Here is a 21193-nt window from a genome sequence, read left to right on the forward strand (position 1 = left end):
ATGTAAGAATTTGCCTTAGCACAAAATCACCCAAGATCAAGAAGCTCAAGCACTAGTACAATATGGACCAATCAAGTATGATCAAAATAATAATATGAAATTGAATTGATGTACATACACACTAGAAGTGCCTATATATAAAAGCCTCTAGAATGACTATGAGTCAGCAAAATGATAAGACTCACAACTAAGCACATGTCCAGTAGGAGTGGATTATCCTCCATTGAGCACAAAAGTTAGTGCGATGATGAAAGGATAAGCTTAACAAAGGTGTGTCACATAAAAAGATGTTGTAGACACCATGTGCTTAATTAGAGTGCGAATAACTATGTTGTCTACATGACAACTCAAATAAATATGCAAACTCCTGTGTTGTCAACAACTCATATGAGTACGTATACTCCTAGGTGTCTAACCTAATAAATAATAAAATAATGCATTAACCTAAGTAAAATTAAGTAAAGTGCAATAATAATTAATTATTTACACTAACAGATTTCACTTCTAGTTTAATGATTATATATCTTTATTAGTGGATTGGATCTCCTATCAGTAGTTTTTGTCATCAACAAGCAATTCATTGGTTGTGTTTATAGAAGTAAACTATTGGAGGTTTCTAGTTGGATTCTCGAGAGGGTTCTTAGTAAGGCCAACCCCTTTGGTTTCATGGATTTTGGAAGTTTCTAGGTTTAGGTACTTTAATTTGTAATAATTTGTTGACTAATTTATTGAGATATGTAATAGCTTGAATATCGCTCAAGGCATGGGTATATAGATGTAGATTGTCATTGCATTTAGGTGGTACCATTTTATTTGGAGATTAATTCAAAAAATAGGACTTCCTACTAGGTGGTAGTGAATAGAAGAAAGATCATTTGATCTGGTGTGATTTAATGTATTGGTTGTAACCAGGAAGACCTTATAGCCTAATACATCAGATGCATTCTGAAGATTCATCAATCAATATGGCTTATTTTCTCTCACTTTTCTATGTTTTAGATTCTATGGTTGTTAGTTACAAAGTAGGACATCTCAATTTGGGGTTCTCCTTGTTTGGACTGTGCCAAGTTGTCACTTGCCAATGCTCCTGACTGAGAGTTTGATATTGATCAAAATTAGAGAACCAAGTTTAATAGTGTCAAATAAAATTGATCTATGAATGCATTTATACAAATCCTTTTTGGCGAATTTGGTGGGGGAGTTTATAGCGTATACAAATATTTGGCAAAGCACACGTAATAATAACACACCTTATGTAATTTTCAAGGTGATTATGATCCATCCATTATATTGCCATGAATAATAGAGTAAATAAAAATGACATTACTTTGTGACATGTGTCCACAAAATGACTGGAGAATTTTGGCCCTCCTCTAAATAAATTCTTATAAAACAATGGAAAAATTTAGGCCATCAAAAATTCCCTTCGAAAATCATTGGTGAATGTTTTCAATTTGTTGTGTCTAAAAAATAAATTCGATTGGCTATATTGTGGTAAAATGGAGAAAATTGCATAAATTGTTGGGAGATGGGTTTGAGAATGTGATCTAATTTTTGTAAAGTACAGGGGACACACCTTGTCCCATATGCATAATTTATTTGCCAAATCCCAACTTGTCGATGTGCGAGATTCGCCAATAGGTAAATATTCGCCACTAAAATTATCCCTAGAGAGAGACACATGGACAAAAGAAGGGGCAAACTATAAACTAGAGAGGAGAGAAAGGAATTCTAAACAATGATAAAGAGAAACTGAGGGATTAGATGAAGGTATAGAGATAAAGCTCTATATTTCAAGAAAGAGTGTTTGAGAGAGAGGGGTAAAGTGAGTGAGAGATAAAGAGACAAATAATTCTACAACTTAAGGCAGATACCGAGTGAGACAGGAGCATGTTAATTGCTAGTATTAAAAAATTCTAAAACTTTATAGTATCTTTCAAGCACTAGAACAAACTAATGAGATATAGAATTGTAGGTAGCCCTCCTATCATCCTCTGTCCAAAAAAACCTCCTCAAATCCTAAATGTATTGTACCTTATATCTCTATATGGGGATGCAAAATTGCCTCCTACATTCCAAGCTTTCCATTTTTTCACTCCAGATTTTGCCTCCAAATATTTTAAATGTCATTTTTAAATTTAACATTAAATCTAATTTGACCATTTAACAACAATAGTGTTCCTGATTTAACCACAAGTCTTGATTTGTTATATCTAGACAAACAAATTTGCTATAAATAATAAGTACTATTTTTGGAAAGGGACATGAAAATAAAATCTGTCAAGATGACTAAGTTTCCTTAAATCACCACCACTTGATTAAGATAAGTAAGCCAATGAGAAATATGCCAATCTCTTTTATCTACAATGGGATTATAAATTCACATAATACTCCTTGTAATTATCCAATCACCAAACCCTTCTCCAAAGAGTTTATGGGGGTTGAAATAGCTTTTATTATAGTATTTATCCATTATGTTAAAACCACCTCCCATATCTATTCAATTGTTAGGAGGCCATTAGTCATCCATTCTCATAATGTCGCTCAAGATGAGGGATTAAGAGGGCACATATGGGGCAAGGACCAATGAATCTTCCTTCGAACAACATTAAACACCACCACACACAATATTTATTACGATCCACTCTTAGAGAAAATACAAAAATTAGCCATACAAGGTGACACTTCACCTCTACTTCCCTTACCGTGAAGAGTTGGTTTCAACCAACCATACTTCCATAAAAATTGCAAAAAAATTAGGAACAAGTTTCTTCAATTTTGACTTGGTGCAAGAAATTATATAAGACTTAAAAATTAATAGAAATTTCTTAATTTGAACTTTTCTTAAGAAAATAGATAAACTCCTAAAGTTGCATAACAAAATCATCATTAAATTTTGAATAAAAAAATTGAATCACTTAACAATACCTAAAATAAAACATTATTAAGACACCAAAGAAAACTAAATACTTCTGCCTAGTACTTTATAATTATTTAATTTTTTATTATCATTTGTTATTATTATTTTATTGTTTGATGATGGGAGACAACACAATTAATTTAAATCATCATATAAAGCAAGAGGTATGAATATCCTTGGCAACTTTCTCATTTTGTTTATCACTCCGGAGTGGAACTCACTAGAGTGGAGTCCCAACCATCGTAGCATCCTACCGTAACGCACCACCAATACCATCCTCGCCGTCAAGCACTCCCTGATCGATGATAATAAATCTTAAAAAATATAGTTTCATGTGCTCCGAGTTGACTACTACTGATAACAATCACACCAGTGTAGTTGTATTCAGTGAAGTTAAAACAATGATAGTTACCCAATGCCCACAAAACAAGCTAAAAATACAAATCCAATGTGCTTGCCATGTGATACAGCCCACCACTTGCTGTACTACTTAGGTGAGTTTAATCCTCGGTTATATAACAATAAACATTTTTGTGCGATGCCTTATTTTCAGCAGGAATGGAGATTGGCGAGCATATTTTACTCATTGATCGGTGGATTGATAGCAGGTAAAGGTCTGCAAGGAGGAGTTGGAACAGTTTGAAAAATGAACGAATCATTGAAAAATAGTAGCTTTTTGGAAGACAGTTGATGAACCAGAAATGGCAGATTCCTCTCGTTCTTCTTCTTCGGCAACAGATGCAACATCAGTGTTTACAAATCACAGCTTCAATGTGAACATTCTCCAAGACCAAGATTGCCCTTCTGTGTCACCGCCAACGCCGCCACCACTTGCTTCTCCTCCTCAGTGCCAATCATTGATAAACTTGGTAAATGAAATAGCTCAGATTGATCACTACAGGAAAACCCAGAAGAAGGACTGCTTAACTTTAGTAAGAAGAATTAAATTGCTTCTACCTCTTTTTGAGGAATTAAAAGACATGCACCATGGAATAGGATCTCTGCCTCAGGACGCTCTTCCCTGCATTTCTTCATTGCAAAAGGCCTTGCAATCTGCTAAAGCTTTGCTTCAACTCTGTCATGATGGAAGCAAACTCTATCTGGTATTTTCTCGCTTTCTTGTTTTTTAGTACTTCAACTACAATGACGTCGCATTTTTGATGTGTTAACACTATGTCCAGTGACAGACTTTAATCAGCATTACATATAAGATGGATCCAATCTAGTATTTACAGAATTCAGGAAATGGCTGTCGTATATTTTTGTTGGTTTATTGTAGGTATGCATTATGTTTTCTGGTTTGTAACGCACCTACCATTTTAGTGGAATTTAGGAAATGGGCGTCGCATAATTTTGTTGCTCTATAATGGGTACAGTATTTTTAATCTGACTTATAACGGCTCTACCGATAGCATTTTATATCTGCTGTTTGTTGGCTTATGATGGGTTTAGCTTACTTTTATTGGTTTTTGAAGTTTTGGTTGGATTCTGCCAGTATGGGTAGGATTCTAGCTTATTTGTGTTGCCAAAAAATTCTCTCTGTATGATTGGATCTTGTACTATGGTGTTTTATGGTACAATGTAGGTCTTGGAGAGCGAGGCAATCGCAGGAAGGTTTCGGGAATTAACTGAAGAACTGAATCAAGCTCTAGATGGCTTGCCCTATAATTTGCTAAAAGTTTCCGATGAAGTTAAAGAACAGGTAGGCCTTGACACTTATATTAGTTTTGTTCAGTTTTTGTTGGATTTTAGAGTGGTAGTTGAGGGGAGCTATTTCCTGTGATATAGTGATCCCCAATCCATTTCATCCTCGCTTTTCTTACAGTTGATAAACTTGGCTTATATTGCATGGCACACGCTCATTAATTGGGAGCATAGACCCCTATCAACTTTATTGAGGTCAATCTTAAATTTGAGAACAGTTTTCTTACCTCATCTTCAATTTGAAATGGTTTCTCAACCTTACCTTTGATTTGAATTTGAAGTTTTGAAGTCTGATTTTGCACGCTTGGACTTACGCAACTAGATTTGTGTGCATGTAATTCGATTATTAGACGTCCTTGCTGTAGCTGTGACTCTGTGTTTCACAATCTAGCGTTTATTGAACACTTTGAGCTGCCGCTAGGTCAAGGCCTTTGGTGCTTGTAATGGTATCCATGTTTTGTTCAGTAGTCTTTGCCATTTGTTTTCTGGGTGGATAATTTATGTTCATGATCTAGGATTGTATGATGGCTGAGTATGGCGTTCAGTTGTGCTTATAGCATACTGCACAAAGTCAATGAAGCCATTATGATGGCAAAATGTCATGTGATTCTCTGCAGGTAGACATGAAATATAATATATTAGAATCATGTTGTTATATATGTCGAGTTTTTCAAAAAATATAAAGTGAGTTTTTAAATCATCTCAGCTTTATTCTTTTGCTAGAGAAGGCAAAGCTGATGTTTCTTTTAAAAGGAGAATTAGTTTTATTTTCACAATGAAAACCGGATTTTTAAACTGCTGATTGCAATGACATCTTGTCACTTTATGCTACTTAGTCACTATTCTCTATAATATGTCTCATTGTTGTTCATCAAAGCTGGTGTGTGATTCATAAGGAAGAACAAATTTTCAATTTACAAGAACAGTCTGATTTTATAACTGCTGAGATGCTTAATGACACTTACATTTTGTTACATACTCGACTTTTTATTCCCTGAAGTATCTCTCATTACCTTTAGTGCGATTATTATTATAGAGTAACACAACACGTCATTAGATTTTGCTTTTCAGTGAAGTGCCCTTACCCAACATGCTCTTAGAGTCTTAAATACCCAAAAATTTTGATTAATTTTTTTCTGTTAAATTGAATTGAACTCCTTGCTATTTAAATATAATTTGACAATATATTTGCCCCAGGCACACTATAAATCAATCGTCACTTCTGGTTGTCGGTATTACAATAAAGAAATCAGTGCTGAATGATCTACATTTTCCAGCAGTAGAGTTAAGAAAGTTAATGTTGTTTTCCAAGTCATTTGATTTCAATGAAGAGCATACAAAACTAAGTTTATATTTTCAGTCCAGTCTAAAAAGGCATTAGGAAGTTTTTGTGAAATGCTGCTCGCTAGGCATCCCAATCAATAGTTGTCTTATGGTATATGCACAAATGAAACATGGAGTCCAAAATCACTGGTTCAAAACTTCAGATACAAAGCCTCAGTCTTACTGGCAATACACATCTAAGAATGTAAATTTTAATGCAGGATATAAGATAAAGTATGATCTACAGGTCACTCCAGAGTGTTGTATTTTCGTTGCATGATTTCTGATGCTGTCATTGTCTCAGTCTTCGAGGCTTGCCCCCAACTAGTAATTAGTTGTTAGCAGTTGCCATCTCCATATGACAGGAAACCATCCTTTGATACCATTCACTTGCATCCTTTATTTTAAACCCTGTCATGTGATTGGCTAGTTAGTATATAAAATGCAGCTGAGTAAATGGATCAGGCCAGGATAGGAAAGTGGGACAAAATGGTTTGAATTTGTTGTCAAACAAATCAAGATTCTTATTCTTATTAATAGGTAGTGAAGAATAGTTTAACTGCCAAAAGCAACTAAAAGAGGACCAACTATCAAAACTGGATATATTTATCTATAGAATTAACCTTGAAAGATCAATATTTATATCCCCACCCTTGATCTGAAGCTGTTACAGACAAAACATGGTTACCCCTGAGATTCTCAAACTTTTCTCTCCCAAGCGTTCGACAAGAATATCTGCTGGCTGGTCTGCAGTTGGACAAAACATAAATTGGACACTGTCATCTTTCACGTGATGTTGAATCAAATGAAACTTTGTGTTGATTTGTTTGGTTCAATTATGAAAGACTGGATTATTTGCTATTTTGGTTGTGCATTTTTAGCCATTTTGGTTGCAGATTGATTGTCAACCAGGAGAGATGTTGACAAACCTAGCGCTTCTCTAAATCTGCAAGAATTCTTGGAGCCATAATAGTTCCCTTGTTGCCTTGGACGGTACCTTATATCCTGCTTCTGCAAAGAATAGAGCTGACACTGACTGCTTTGTATATTTCCAAGTGATGACAGCTGACCCTCAATGCATTAGGAAACTAGAATCAAACATAGGAAGAGTGAGCTTGGTAGTGGCACGGTTAAGATCAACATTCTGCTTTCTTAATCTTTTCTCCTGCCTAGGTCTGCTTTGCTCTCTTCTCTGGGTCATGAATCTGTCAAATGGCAGGCGATCCTTAACTCTATGTGGCAATGCATCCCACTCATCATGCATGGACAAAACATCAACAAAAGCTCCACCTTCTTCTTCCTCTAGACTCCCTGCATCAGATTTCTTCCTCAAGAATGTGGGACGTGTAGGCCTGTCGTAGGTAACTGTAGGAACTCCTCTTGCCCTATGGACCACAACTGGACTACGACGCTCTTCCCTGTCCTGGGTCTGTCCTCTAGGCAAAGACATCTGCAGGATGACAATGTAAGCTGTTTCAAAACAGTAGTCAATTGCTGCTGCCCTGGCGCAAGACCCATAAATATTTCCATGGCTTCTCTATCCTCATTATAATCTGCATTCCTGGGTGGATTACCACCTCTCCTGTCACCCATTGTGCCCAATTGTGTTTACTGTACCTGTTCAGTTTGTGGTTTTGTTTTTTCCCTGTGTGAATATTACCTATTGCCTTGGGATCTAAGTCACAGGATTCATCGAATATCATCCATGAGAATTGGATTTCAACGAATTTTTACTCTTTCCGAACTTCATCCGAATTTTATGATATTTAATATAATAGTTACTTATTTTAAACTGATATTGAGTTATCTAGTTGTATTATTTAGCAATGTTTAATTATTTTGACAATTTTGTGGATATATTACTAATATTTAAAACTACATAAATATATACAACTAAAATCTAATGTTGATTCTTTTTGCCGAATTTTTACCCTTGTCAAATTTCATTCGAATTTTATGATCGATGAACTCGAATTCGAATTTGAACCTTGTGACTTAGCTTGGGATCAAATCTCTGTCTGTATATAATATCCAACCCTGTAAGATGGCAGGAATCTGCTCTGATGCCACTGTGATGAGCCCTGCTTGCTCAACCTTATCTGAATTTTGATTGTTTTTGCAGGGTTTATTTATTTTATATCATTGAGAATCTCTCTCTCTCTCTCTATATATATCTATATACACACACATTTGCAATTATTTGACAATGTATAAGATGAATTTAATGCTTGCAAAAGACTGGCAAGAATTTATCTTTACACGGTCAATTGATAATAACTTAGCAACATTTGCAATTATTGAAAATTAAGAGATGACATTTTGCATCGTTCATGGACCTAGATGCAAATGCAGCTTATGGAAGAAAACCAATTTGCTTCAGATTATCGTGCCATAATTAAATATTCTTGGACATCAATCCTCATGACAATCAAAGAGCCCAAATAGGAATGTGTTGGGTCTTAGAAGCTGGGCATCCAAACTCTATGACTCACATAGGCTGTAATGTTGGAATGGTTGCCTCAAATTCACCACAAATTCTCCGTAAAGGCTGCGTTTCTTATTTGCTGGCTGCCTATGGTGATCTGTGTAAATAAAACATATTGAAACTGCTTCAAACCCTATGTTGATTCTTCACCTATAAGCTTAAAATGGACTTCTGAATGAAGCCCACACTATAGCAAATTTCAGTGTTTTTGTCAACACCTGAAATGCTGAATTCCTTGAAAAGGACCATGTTCTCCAATGTGCAGAAACCTTTGAAAAGTCAGACCAATTCCCAAGAAGAATCTTATTCCAAACAATGTCAAGAAATCAAATTTTAATAATTTGACTTTGCTTTTGATTCTTTATATAATCTCACGCCAAACACTGCTTTTGCATTTTATATCATTAAATGCTATTTGCTTTTCATGTGCTCACGTTGACTTTGGAAAACATTAAATAGGCCCTCTTATTATTATATTCATTTAATACAGTTACAGAGTCAATTGGCCGAACTCAGTGAATAACTTTATAATGACTTTATCATTTATAAAGCAACTTTATTAATGATAAATACTATCAATGTGCTCAATAAAGTCATTCCACTTAGCCAAATGATGAACGAGTCAACCACTTTGTAGTCCATGATTCCAGGCGCCCTACCAAATATAGAAATCTTGACTTTCCTGAAATTGACACTTAATATAAAAAAATGTGTGCCAAACTGATCCAAAGGAGGAGCAATCTTGAACACTCATGTCCTCTGAAATTGGAAGTGGCCTTCGGTTTTGCCGATTGAGACCCCCTAACCATTTGACTTAGCCTACAAGGGCCACTGATAGGCTAATCCACACTATGAAGCAAGGTGAGCTAAAAGGGGGCATTGCACTATTGCATTTAGTTTCCTAAATCCTTGTTCATCTCATAAAGCTTGAGATTCTCCATGTGAAGGCTGATTTTTTCCATGAGAAGTTTGAAATTCTTCACTGGAGGGAATTTTATCTTGAATATATTGATATAGAGATTCCAAATGTGGGTTCAATAAATATTTTATTTGTCCCTCAAGTGAGGAGTCTTACAAGATGTTCTTTTTGAGAGACAAACTTGGCATTTTTTTCTTGGTGTTAATCCACATTTAACTCTACACAATATTTTTGAAAGCTTCATAAAATATAAGATCATGAGCAATGATAAATTTCCTATCTGCCTCATCATACAACTTGTATGTTTTTCAAGGTTTAGAAATAGCCTAGAAAAATGTATTTATGAGTGATCCAACTTATTTTCTCTTTGAGAACTGAATCATAAATACAATTGAATTACCTGTTGGGAGCTGTTGGCAGTGGGCCAGTGTCCCTCGCAGGATTTGCGACATGACTTAACTGCCTTCTGTGGTTCTATGAGACTATTAGTTGTATCAAGCATTGACAGGTTGATCTTTTGGTGCAACGACAACCCTAACCTTTCTAGCAATTGGTATCAGAGCTTGGTCACAGGTTTGAATCTCGTAGGCTACGACGAGTGACGCTAGGAGGGGGATTGTTGGCAATGGGCCATCCTCCCTTGCAGGATTCACAACATGGCTTAACTGCCTCTTGTGGTTCTATAAGACTATTGGTTGTATTAGGCATTGATAGGTTGATCTTTTGGTGCAACAATAACCTTGGCCTTTCTAATAGGAGGTTGGTGCCTTTGTCCCCTCCAGGTGAAGGTACCATTCAGCATAGAGCAATGGATTTGTGACCTATGCCTCATCACCTCCCGTGGATCCTTGTCTTTGGCTATTGTGGCATTCATTGACAACTCGAGCTTTTGGTGTAATAACAACAATGATGTCACAAAAGGTGATCACGAAGTTGTTATGGGAGGTTCAACAATTGAAGGGGAACACCACGGTTTTCGAGAACATTGGTGGGTAAGAAGTAGCGAGGAGTTACTTGAGGAGACATGACAACGACTAAACTTGATTGAGGAAAAATGAGAGCAGTTCATAAACCAATCTCTCACACCACAGACGGAGGAAACCTGAGGCTGGAGTGACTGAAGGGAAGGGGGAGAAGAAGCAAGGGAAGTTGAGGACACCGAGGAAAGGAGTGTTGGAGGGATACTGCACGGTGGTCAAAGCAACCTGTCGAGATCCAATCCAACCAATTCGAGAACGCAACCACTAGGAGGAAACAACCTGCCAGGCTCCAATCAAACTAGTTCACGACAAACAATCGGAGGAAACATGTCTCAAAGCGAAGGAAAATCTTGTGAGACACTATCGGACTTGCGAAACTATCTGCCCCTCACATGTTCAGGATTGAAAAGTACAAAATGGTGTAGCTTTATTTTTAAACATATAAAGATTTACATTACCAGTAATAGGTATCAAGAACAGTTTACTGCCAAAAGCTTCTAATTGAGGAAAGCTACCAAAACTGAATGTTTTAATCCATATGTTTGATCTGTAAAAATTAATATCTACAAAATGCACAATTTGATAATGGATGAATCTCATCCACTACCATGCTAAATTAGAGAAATGTCTATTAATAAATATTTAGAAGCCACATATGCTGTAGACAATGCACTATGATATCTATGGTTGGGTGTTGTTCTTTCCAAAAGTGATTCTATTAATAGAATAGTTACAAGAACAAGTTACCTCTCTCTAACTCTCATAATTTTCAATTAGATTTTCTTGGAAAAGGATGTGATGATAGAGTTAAATCAGTGCCAATTTGATATAACTCCCTAAGACTGGTGAATAAAATAAAATACTTGCATGCAGAAATTATTGTGAATGGTAAGAGCATATAGATATGATCGGCATGGGAGTTTGTGAAAAATAATCTTTCATTCTCAAGGATCCATTCATGCTATGTGAATCATTTGAGAAATGCTTGCCACTCTGTTTCTTCAATTCAGTCCGGCATCACTTAAAAAGGCAGTGACATTAAAGTTAATTTGGTGAAATTCCATAGGCTTGACAAATAAGCTAGAATTTTTCATACTTGGAAACCCTTGTGAGAGGATTGTACAATCAGATATGGTCATCATAGGAGGTTTGCAAAAAAATGATACAAGTGCATGCACGGTTGTAGTAACCCTTTATCAAATTATTCCACAAGGATACATTGAGGTTCGGTCAATGAGTTTGTTTAAACTAATAAGCATGGCTGAATTACCATTTGAGCAAAACAATTCTAATTTTGCAAATAGGAGTAATATATCCAATCTTTCCTTTTAAAGCAATTGGAAGCCTTTACCGAATTTGGGGACCATATTTCTCAATTTGGACATTTGATATATAATACAAACTTCTCAGATTATAATAACCTTTAATTAATCATCTTGGTCATATTTTTTTCCCTTATGAGATCATATTCCAGGAAAAGGCACGTGATTTCAATTGTTGTTCATACATTCAATGTGGCAGTAGTGAGACTTCACGTTACACACTCTTCATTGATGTTATTGGCCAATGGGTCAAACATTAGTTTTGTTTTCATTTTTCTAATTAATCTCATGTGTCATCTGGTTGTCCAATCGATTTATTGTTAGGACATAATGATCTAACTTATCTGGAGAAGTCTGAGTTATTTACCTTTAGTGATTTAAATGGTCTGATGAAGATCCACGGTTGAGTGGTTTTAATAATCAAAAGATGAATGTATCACATAGTAAAGAGCTTGGAAAATGATTTTTTGGTAAGGTCTATGTTAGACCAAGTATTAAAAAAACACATTACTTCTTTACTATTGTATTACACAGAAATTAGGTTCTTCCTAAAGAGAAGCAAAATATTAGACATTGAAGTTGCTCAATTGCAAGTAGTGGAGATAGAAGTGTTACAAGATTCAAGAATTGGCAGATTAATGGATTTTCGGATGATTGATTGATTAACAGAGGAACAAATGTGTTCCTTATAAAGAATTACAAGGACGTCACTTCTAAAAGAAACAACATAGACTGAAGACGAAATTAGAAACAAATCTGAAGACTAGATAGGAAACATTCCTATCTGGACTGAAGACAAAAGAGATAGGCTAGGAAACATTCCTATCTAGACTGAAAGACAGAGTACAGACAAGTAGTTGATCATTATAGAAAGTATTTAACTAAGGAGATAATATCTTAATACCCTCCCTTAATGGTCAACGTACGGATGTCGAAACATTCTGGGATAACTGAGAGCCTCCTTGGATCTACAGAATGCTGAAACCAAGAAGCTTTGCCAGAAGAGTGCTATGACTCAAAATAGATTGTAATGACAAAACTTCATTTTTGTGGAAAAATCGGTAAAACCCAGAATCTCACACAACCTTGCATATTACAGACAACATGAAATGATTTTTAAGGAGAAAATCAACAAACCCCCCAGAAAAAATAGAAACAGATTCAGAAGGCGAAAAATGCAGCTTCGCCTTGATTAGGAAGCTCATCAAACTTGTCTTGTTTTGCTTGGTTGGAGGTCGGACGAGTCTTTGTGCCTAGAACAAGCTCATCCAAATGATGATACTCGAAGATGGTTAACATGCACTACTTCCAGTGGTTATAATTGCGGCCATTGAATCGTAGATTGCCCTCCAACATTAGATTAGTCAAAGATGCCATTTCGAAGAACTCAGGTACAAACTTCAAGACTGAAATTCAATAGGCACAGATTTCAAGGCAAATTCCTAGCTGACCCAAAAAAAATCGACAGGTGTACCCAGAAGAAATGATACATAATCCAGAAAGAATTTGAAGTCAGATTTCAAATCCATCGGCTCGAAAATCGAGGCACGAAAAACAAGGCACCCACAAAAAATGATGAAGACCCATTTGAGATCTCAAGAAACCCATCAAGAATTTATAATCAGAAAAAAATTCCGAGCCCAAAAATTAGGGTTTTGAAAAAAAGGCCTTGGCTGAAAAAAGCTTGAAAAAAACTCAGATTTCTTGATAATAATGGCGGATTTGTTAAACAAAATGTTATTAGCTTCCACCAATGAAGTTGTTTTTGGATTGTGAAGTAAAAAACGACACTGTTTGTGCAAGAAAGACATAAAAAACGACTTCATTGGTGGGAGCTAATAAAGTTTTGTTTAACAAATCGACACTGTTTGTGCAAGAAAGACACCATAAACTACACTCAGAAAAGACTATGCCCGGATTTTCAAAAAATTTCAAAAGAAAACAAACCCAAAGAATTTCGAAAATTTAAATCACGAAATTATAAGATTTTCCGAAAAAATTCTTATAATGGCTCTGATACCATTTACAAGATTCAAGAATTGCAAATTAACGGATTTCTAGATGATTGATTGATTAACAGAGGAACAAATGTGTTCCTTATAAAGAATTACAAGGACGTTTCTTTTAAGAAACAACGTAGATTGAAGACGAAATTAGAAACAAAATTGAAGATAGGATAGGAAACATTCCTATATGGACTGAAGACAAAAGAGATAGGATAGGAAACATTCCTATCTAGACTGAAAGACGAACTATAGACAAGTAGTTGACCATTATAGAAAGTATTTAACTAAGGAGATAATATCTTAATAAAGATATTAAAGATATTATCTTAATAAGAAGATGATATGATAATTGCTGGGAAGATAGGGAAGAGGGCCTTGAAAGACACATCAGTTGATTTCAAAAGATTAGTATTAGGTCCATGAACAGAGAAAGAACCCATCTTCATGCATTCTGAAGCTTTAAAAAGAAGGTGAAGGCCTTGCCCTTTCTTCGACCTCTTCCTCAAGCATCCTTCAATTTCATTGTTTTTGTTGAGAAATCTTTGTTTGAAGACCAACACTTAAAGTTAGAACCAAAACTCTGACATATTTAACATGCTCTCTATGGATGGTGGTGAAGAAGATGACACTCAACTATGCAAAGATGAAAGTAGTTTTTCTCCTTTCCCCATCTTGCAAGAACAACCTTAATTCTATGGCTTGACCATTAGTCAAACCACTTGTTGTCCTTTTTGCTTGAAGAAATTGCTGAGGTTTTCCTCACAAACTTGAAACATCCTAGCTTGATGAAGTCCTTCCTCATTTAATTAGGGGAGTAAAATGCTAAAGAGAAGAATCTGAAATCTTTCTCCATGAGTTTGTACTAGTCTTTCAGCAGATTGATTGATATGGTGAATATGTCTTCTTCTTTGGGATAGATCTCAATGTGAATATAACACTTACCTCTTGTATCAAAGGAATCACATGTACCAGTCATCCAACTAGAAATTTCTTTAAAAGTTTTGAGATCTGAAATATATTAGTGATCTTGAGTGAGGTTCCCATTAGTGAAGGAGATTCTTTTTCTATTGTTGATGAGCCCACTTTGAGATTTTTACCTTCCAGGTGGATTGTAATAAAGTCTTAGCCACTTATGCAAAAAAAAAAAACCAGATTGTCAATTTTGGTGATGAGGTTAGGGTTTGGGTTTAATATTATAGTAGTTTTTATTCTTAGATTTGGTATGTTTAGAAATATCCAATATAGATATTCTCATAATGATAATATAAACATTCATATATGACTGAATTAAACTATATATATCCGTGTGTTCATGTGTGTGTATGCATACAAGGTTGTTTGTGGGTTCGGGTTTAGGTTCAAGGGTTTGGTTTGCGGGTTCGCAAAATATTTTTTTGTGATTGGATAAGGCTTAAGGTATCCTTAAAGTAATGAATTGGCCTGAAGGTTTTAAAATGGTTGTAACCCTTGTTCACAATTATCTAGAGATCACTACTTTGACACTTGATAGAGTGCTGAAGGCAGTCATTTGATACTCTGTCATACACAACCTAGTGTCCTTAACAATTATAAACATGATTCATGCACAATCTTAGTTACCCTGGTTCCCTGAAATACCCTCCAAATTAGGCCTCGGTTCAAACTGGTACTTGGTCTAGGTACAACTCACCTAGTGGTCCAATCAAGGTTCGAAAATCAGACCGCAAGTTCAAACTGGTGCCTTTGCCGATCAAACCCGGGCAAATTTGTCTTGCCCTGATCGAACTACGTTTGAACTTGTTGAACTAAGCCCCGTGGACGGTGGAAAAGTGTTTTTTGCATATATTATAATGTTTTGACTTCCTTAACCCTAAAAATTGTAAGTGAAAGGCTTATGTTGGCTTCTAACTCTCATTTGTGGTGTGCAATCAGGTTATTTTGTCTTGAGCAAGATCAAATAGGTGGTTGAGCAAGGAGTTGGAAGATTGGTTTGTGAGCTATCTTGAAGTGCTTGTGCTTCATTCCTACACCTTTGCAAGCTTACAATGAGTAGAAGAGGTAAGCCCTTGTTCCGTTTTATTTTGCTTAATTTTATTTTCATTTATCTTTAATTGCCAATAAGATCTAGGCTTCTAGCCATTGATTTCCCTAAAATTTCATTCTCAATATATATACAATTTCTTGCCATAGGAATAGGAACTACAATGGGATCTACCTCTTCCTCAGTAGGCAATATGCAACAAAGAAGAGAACTGCATTTCGATTCTTCTATGTGGAAGTATGTGAATATTGTACGTCCTCTTCCAGAAGGCAGTGCTTTTCATTGGAAATGTTGGAGTTGTGATTATAGAAAGAAATAGTTCATATTTTTGTGTGGTGGGCCATTTGTGTGGATACCATGGAAGAGGAGTCAAGAAATGTCTTGGAAAAGGAAATGCACCTATGCCAAATTCAATAGTATTAAAATATATTCAAGAGCATGAGGAAGCAAAAGAGAGAGAAGAATTGTCAGCAAAATACCATTGTTGGTAGTAGCAGTAAAACAAAGGGAATGACATCCATAGCAAATGTTGTGATAGAAGATCACCCCTTCTATACTACCTTAGCTTCCCCTAATTCTTAAAATGAAGCACCCCTGACACACAAAAGAAAGGGACCACTAGAAACTGCATTTCAAAATCAAAGTAGGGAGATTGCCAACATTGATGTGGCAAGATGCTTGTATGCAAATGGGTTTTTTTTAATCTTGTTTGCTCTCCATATTCAAGAGGTTGTTGAGAAGTGCTAATGAAACTCTTGTAGGGCATTCAAGTCCTAGTTGAGAGAGTACATACCACCTTGTTGGAACAAGAGGCCAAGTTGATTGATGAGCAATCGAAGCCCATAAAGGATTCATGGATTGAGACAAGGGTAACAATTGTTTCATAGAGGTGAAAATATGCTAGTAATTGTCCTTTGATCAATGTTTTGGCGGTGTCCCCTAAAGGGGCAATATTTTTGAAAGTAGTGGATTGTAAGGGGCAAGTAAAAGGTAGGGCATTTATTGCTAATATTATCATCTTTGCCATTGAAGAAATGGGTGCTAGAAACATTGTCCAAGTTGTAACAAACAATGCAAAGAATTGTAGAGCTACTGGTTTGTTGGTTTAAGATAGATATCATTATATTTTTTTGGACACCTTGTGCGGTTCATTTGCTCAATTTTATGCTACAAATGATTAGGAAGAGTATTGAGTGGATCAAAGGAGGTGTGTGCAGAAGTTGAGGACATCCAAATGTTCATTAGAAACCACCACGACTCAAGGAATATTCAGAATGTTCTCACATCTGGAGTTACTGAAGGTAAGTGAACTTGAACTCAAATTAGTAATTTTAATTTTAAAAAATAGTATCTTACAATTTCTGATTTTTTGATTGTGTAATGTGTATTCTTTTCTAGAAGTATGTATCTAATAGTTGTATTTTTTTGCTCTATTTTATGCAGGTTGTTGAGACACATTTTGCATCAAATGTAATTGTCTTGAGACGACTTATGCAAGTGAAAGAGGCACTTTCCAATATGGTATTCAGCAACAATTGGGCTTTATGTAAGCAAAGCAACAACGAGAGGGCATCCAAAATAAAGCTTAGGATATTGGATGACTTATGGTGGCAACATGTGGAATATCTCATTAAGTTCACAGAGCTCATTATGATCCTGCTTAGGTATGTTTACATGGATTGGCCTTACCTTGGAGAGATCTATGATGACATAGACTCAATGCTCGCGAAGATCAAGCAAATTGAAAATGAGAAAGAGCAAGATCCTCAATGGACCTTTTTCAAACGATTGCAAGCAATTGTCATAGAATGATGAGAAAAAGTGACTACTCTACATTTGCTTGCCTATGCATCAACGCCCAAATACTATAGCACCCAATATGCTAATATACCAGGAAGGCTACTGCCCTATAGAGATTTAGAAGTGTTTGATGGATACAAGACAGCAATTGAAATACTCTTTCCCGATGATGATATGTGAGATTTGATCAGGAATGAGTTCATATAGTTTATGGATGCAAAATCTTTAAATAATGATGCTCTTTGTCACCGGTTTAGGAAGGATGCTTGTAGTTGATGGTACCTCCATGGGCAAAGATTCGAAATGTTGCAGCCCCTTGCAATCAAAGTTATATCACAAGTAAGTATAATTCTGAAAAAATTACTATTAGTTTATTTTGTATCCATAAATTGCTAGAAATTATAAGATTCAAGATTAATAATTTTTAAATTTTATTTTAATTGTTTACTTTGTCATGTCTTCATAGTTTGCTAGTTCATCTGCATCAGAAAGAAATTGGAGCACATATTCTTTAATCTACTTAGTGAAGCGCAATAGGTTGCATTCAAAAAGAGTAGAGAACTTGGTATTTGTGCATTACAACTTGTGTCTCCTCTCGCACAAGATTAAAGAATGCAAAGACGGGGAGATGAAGAGGTGGGATGTAAATGCAAAGTTTGTGGACTTGGATGCTTCTGCTTCTTGGCTTTCAATTGAAGATTTTGAAGATTTTAACGACAATAATATTATTACTGATGTTGATCCCATTGGCCTTAGCTCTGTTGCTGAGTCAACTAATGCCAAAGAACTAGGAGGAGAAGAAGAAGATAACGATGATGAAGAAGAAGATGATTATTAATAATTTCTTAATCCATTAGTTGAACTTGAAACAATGATATTTGGTCGTGTTGTTATGAATTATGATTTAATTTTTTTTTTTTTTTTAACGGTAATGGTATAATATATTAAATAAAAGATAAAGCAGTTACATACAAGTCATTCGAATATCAGGGAAACATCATTAACAAAAAGCCCTAAAGGCTTGAGCACCCAACCCGATTGCTAATCCTAGTTTCAGTACAATCCGCAGCCATACATATACAAAAACCACCCACCCCTTACAAGCCTTAGCTCCCTACCACTAACATATCAGCCAACTAAAAACATAGCATTTGCCTGCACAATAACTTTATACACCTTTAGCTTTCCAGCATACCCTAGCCCATATCATTGCCAAGTGAAAACACTACCCCTGCGTCTCCGAGGCAGCATGCTGACCTTGAGGACTGTGCCTTCGACGTGGAAAGGTGGCCCATTCATTTGCCGGCTGAGCCTCCCAACCTTCCTCCCTTTTAAGCTCCTCCCACAGCTTTCCCCATGCATCTTTTGCTGCCTTATATAAAGAAGGCTTGTTTGCCTTTGCTCTCCACTGCAAGAAGGGAATGTAGTCGTAGCGTCTACCTTCATCCTCATCCTCAAAACACTCAAACAGGTCCGAGCCAATGCCTGGTACAGACCACTCAAGAATGGAGTCTAAACCCCCTAGCATATCCTCTGCAAACAAAGCTCTTGCCACATATCCAACCTCCTTTGTGGGATTGTTTAACTCTAATCCCCATGCTATCACCATTGCAATAACATCCAAATTGGAGCGCCGCTTAACTGCTCGTTCCTGGAACTGAGTACCCACCACACTGAACACCGCTTCCATCATTGCATCAGTCTTAATCTTCAAAAGGCCTTTCATCCTTTCCTCACTAACTGGCCCTTTAAACGCCTTCATCTCTTTGTTTGAATCCAAAGGAAAGGAGGCTTCCATTGCAAACATCGTCTCCCTATACTGCATAAAAACTAGAGCCCTAATTCAACCAACACTGCGTTTCGTAAATGAGCCGCCCTACATGCCATCTTATAAAAGCACTCGCCTCACACAAAATCTTCCAAACAAAATCAAAACTTATTGGCTGTTGCCACTTAAAAGATACGACCACTAACAAGAACTTAAAAAACCAGTTTAGGTGATTTATAAAGCCATCTCCTAGCCACTCATCACAATTGCCTCTCTATCAATTCCCACAATAATCCACCAACCAGCAATAAAGGACTGACACCAGTGATGAAACCAAACATTGCTGCCACCTCAAGAGTCCAATTGTATCGTACGTAGATCATTAACTTCAACAGAATTAATTTGGGAAAAAGTTGTGGCCCAATTCGCCAACTTGTCCGCTTCCACGTTGCCCTCCCTGTACACGTGGCTCATCGTAAAATTTGTAAATGTATCCAATGACTCTCTAATCAATTGGATCGAGTTCTGATAAAACCATGTTTACATTGAGCCTCTGACAATGGTATCAACCACCACTTTTGAATCCCCTTCCAAGTGAAGATGTGTAACGTCTAATTTTTTGGCTAATAAAACTGCTAACAATGCAACCTCAATCTCGGCCGCATTATTGTTGCCATCCACCAACCTTTTAGCCACAAACCCAATGATTTCCCCTTTATCGTTTCTAGCCACTGCCCCTGCGCTTGATACTCCTTTATTCCCTTTTGACGCACTATCATAGTTGATTTTAATCCATTCCTTTTTGGCAATAGCCACTTGATTTATTTACTGTCAATTTTTAGCTTCCCTTCCAAATCTCCATCATTTGCCCATTTGATTCTAATCCTTGTCCAAAATTTTTGCACTCTGCTATCCTAGTAATTGAAACATCTCCTAGGGTGTTGAAGTACTCCATTGACATTCATACATTCTTCAATAGCTTGGTGAATTCTATCCCAAACACCATCCACACTTTCCACTTTATCCTGAAAAATACGCCGATTCCTCTCCTTCCATATTTCCCATATAACTAAAGCTAGACTTGCAACCCAAATATTTGAGTAGAGGGATTTTTTGAAATCCACTGGCAAACATTGAAAGATGCCTTTTACCGAATCCAGTAGAGGAGTAGTCCAGCATAAATGCATCTTCAACCGTATCCAACACTGTTGAGCAAAGTCACAGTGGGCTAAAATGTGATTCACAGACTTCGTTGCCTTCATTCAGAGAGCACAACGAGACGGGCCCACAAACCCATACTTATACTTTTTATCATTTGTAAGAATCCTGCCTTGCAAAGCAAGCCACACAAATGCTCCTGCCTTGGGCATGCATAATTTATTCTAACACAACTTATGTGGCCACCCCTCTGGAGTTGTCACATTACCATTGAGTTGATACCCCAACTTAGCAGAATAACGTCCACTCTTGGATGCACACCAAACAATCCTATCCTCCTTATTGCTCAAGATAATCTGCCTTTCCTTAAAAATGCCTTCCAACCTTGATTTATGCTCATCTAACAACTGCAAATTAGAAAGGTCCCTCCAAGCCCAACACGGGCCCAACTTTGTATGTTTTTCCTCCACATAACAGTCCACTGTGGTACCCTAGGCAGCCTCCAACATAGGAATAAGATTTTCCATACCCTCCAACTCAGCTAATTTGCCCATCCCATTCCAGGAATCATGCCAGAAGGAGGCTTTTTCTCCATTTCCAATGTGCCAAGGGATATGTTTAGTTATAATAGGCCTACACTCCAACATGAAATTCCAAACACCTGAACCTTTCGAAGGATTCCTAACTGTCAAAATTTGCAATGGATCCCTTGAATCTAAATATTTAGCTTGTAGTATTTTAACCCATAGTTGATTCGGATGTTCATACATCTCCCATATCAACTTGGC

General features: G+C 36.5%; 1 protein-coding gene across 2 annotated transcripts in view; it reads left to right on the forward strand.

Annotated features, from left to right (window-relative positions):
• Nucleotides 1–3155: 3155 nt before the first annotated feature.
• LOC149554070 (U-box domain-containing protein 13-like) overlaps nucleotides 3156–21193 on the forward strand; it is a 63811-nt gene continuing 45773 nt past the window's right edge. Inside the window, exons 1-3 of one of the 2 annotated variants that reach the window (XM_089789404.1) lie at nucleotides 3156–3414; nucleotides 3529–4023; nucleotides 4506–4622. In XM_089789404.1, the coding sequence (XP_089645530.1) occupies nucleotides 3622–4023; nucleotides 4506–4622 (519 nt within the window). In that variant the 5' untranslated portion in view covers nucleotides 3156–3414; nucleotides 3529–3621. Of the gene's footprint in view, nucleotides 4024–4505; nucleotides 4623–21193 lie in introns of both variants that reach the window. The other variant, XM_089789403.1, reaches the window with a different exon arrangement.

The sequence above is a fragment of the Cupressus sempervirens genome, chromosome 6 (assembly GCF_028749045.1).
Source record: "Cupressus sempervirens isolate cs-2001-9-10 chromosome 6, ASM2874904v1, whole genome shotgun sequence".
In the NCBI taxonomy this organism is placed as follows: domain Eukaryota; kingdom Viridiplantae; phylum Streptophyta; class Pinopsida; order Cupressales; family Cupressaceae; genus Cupressus; species Cupressus sempervirens.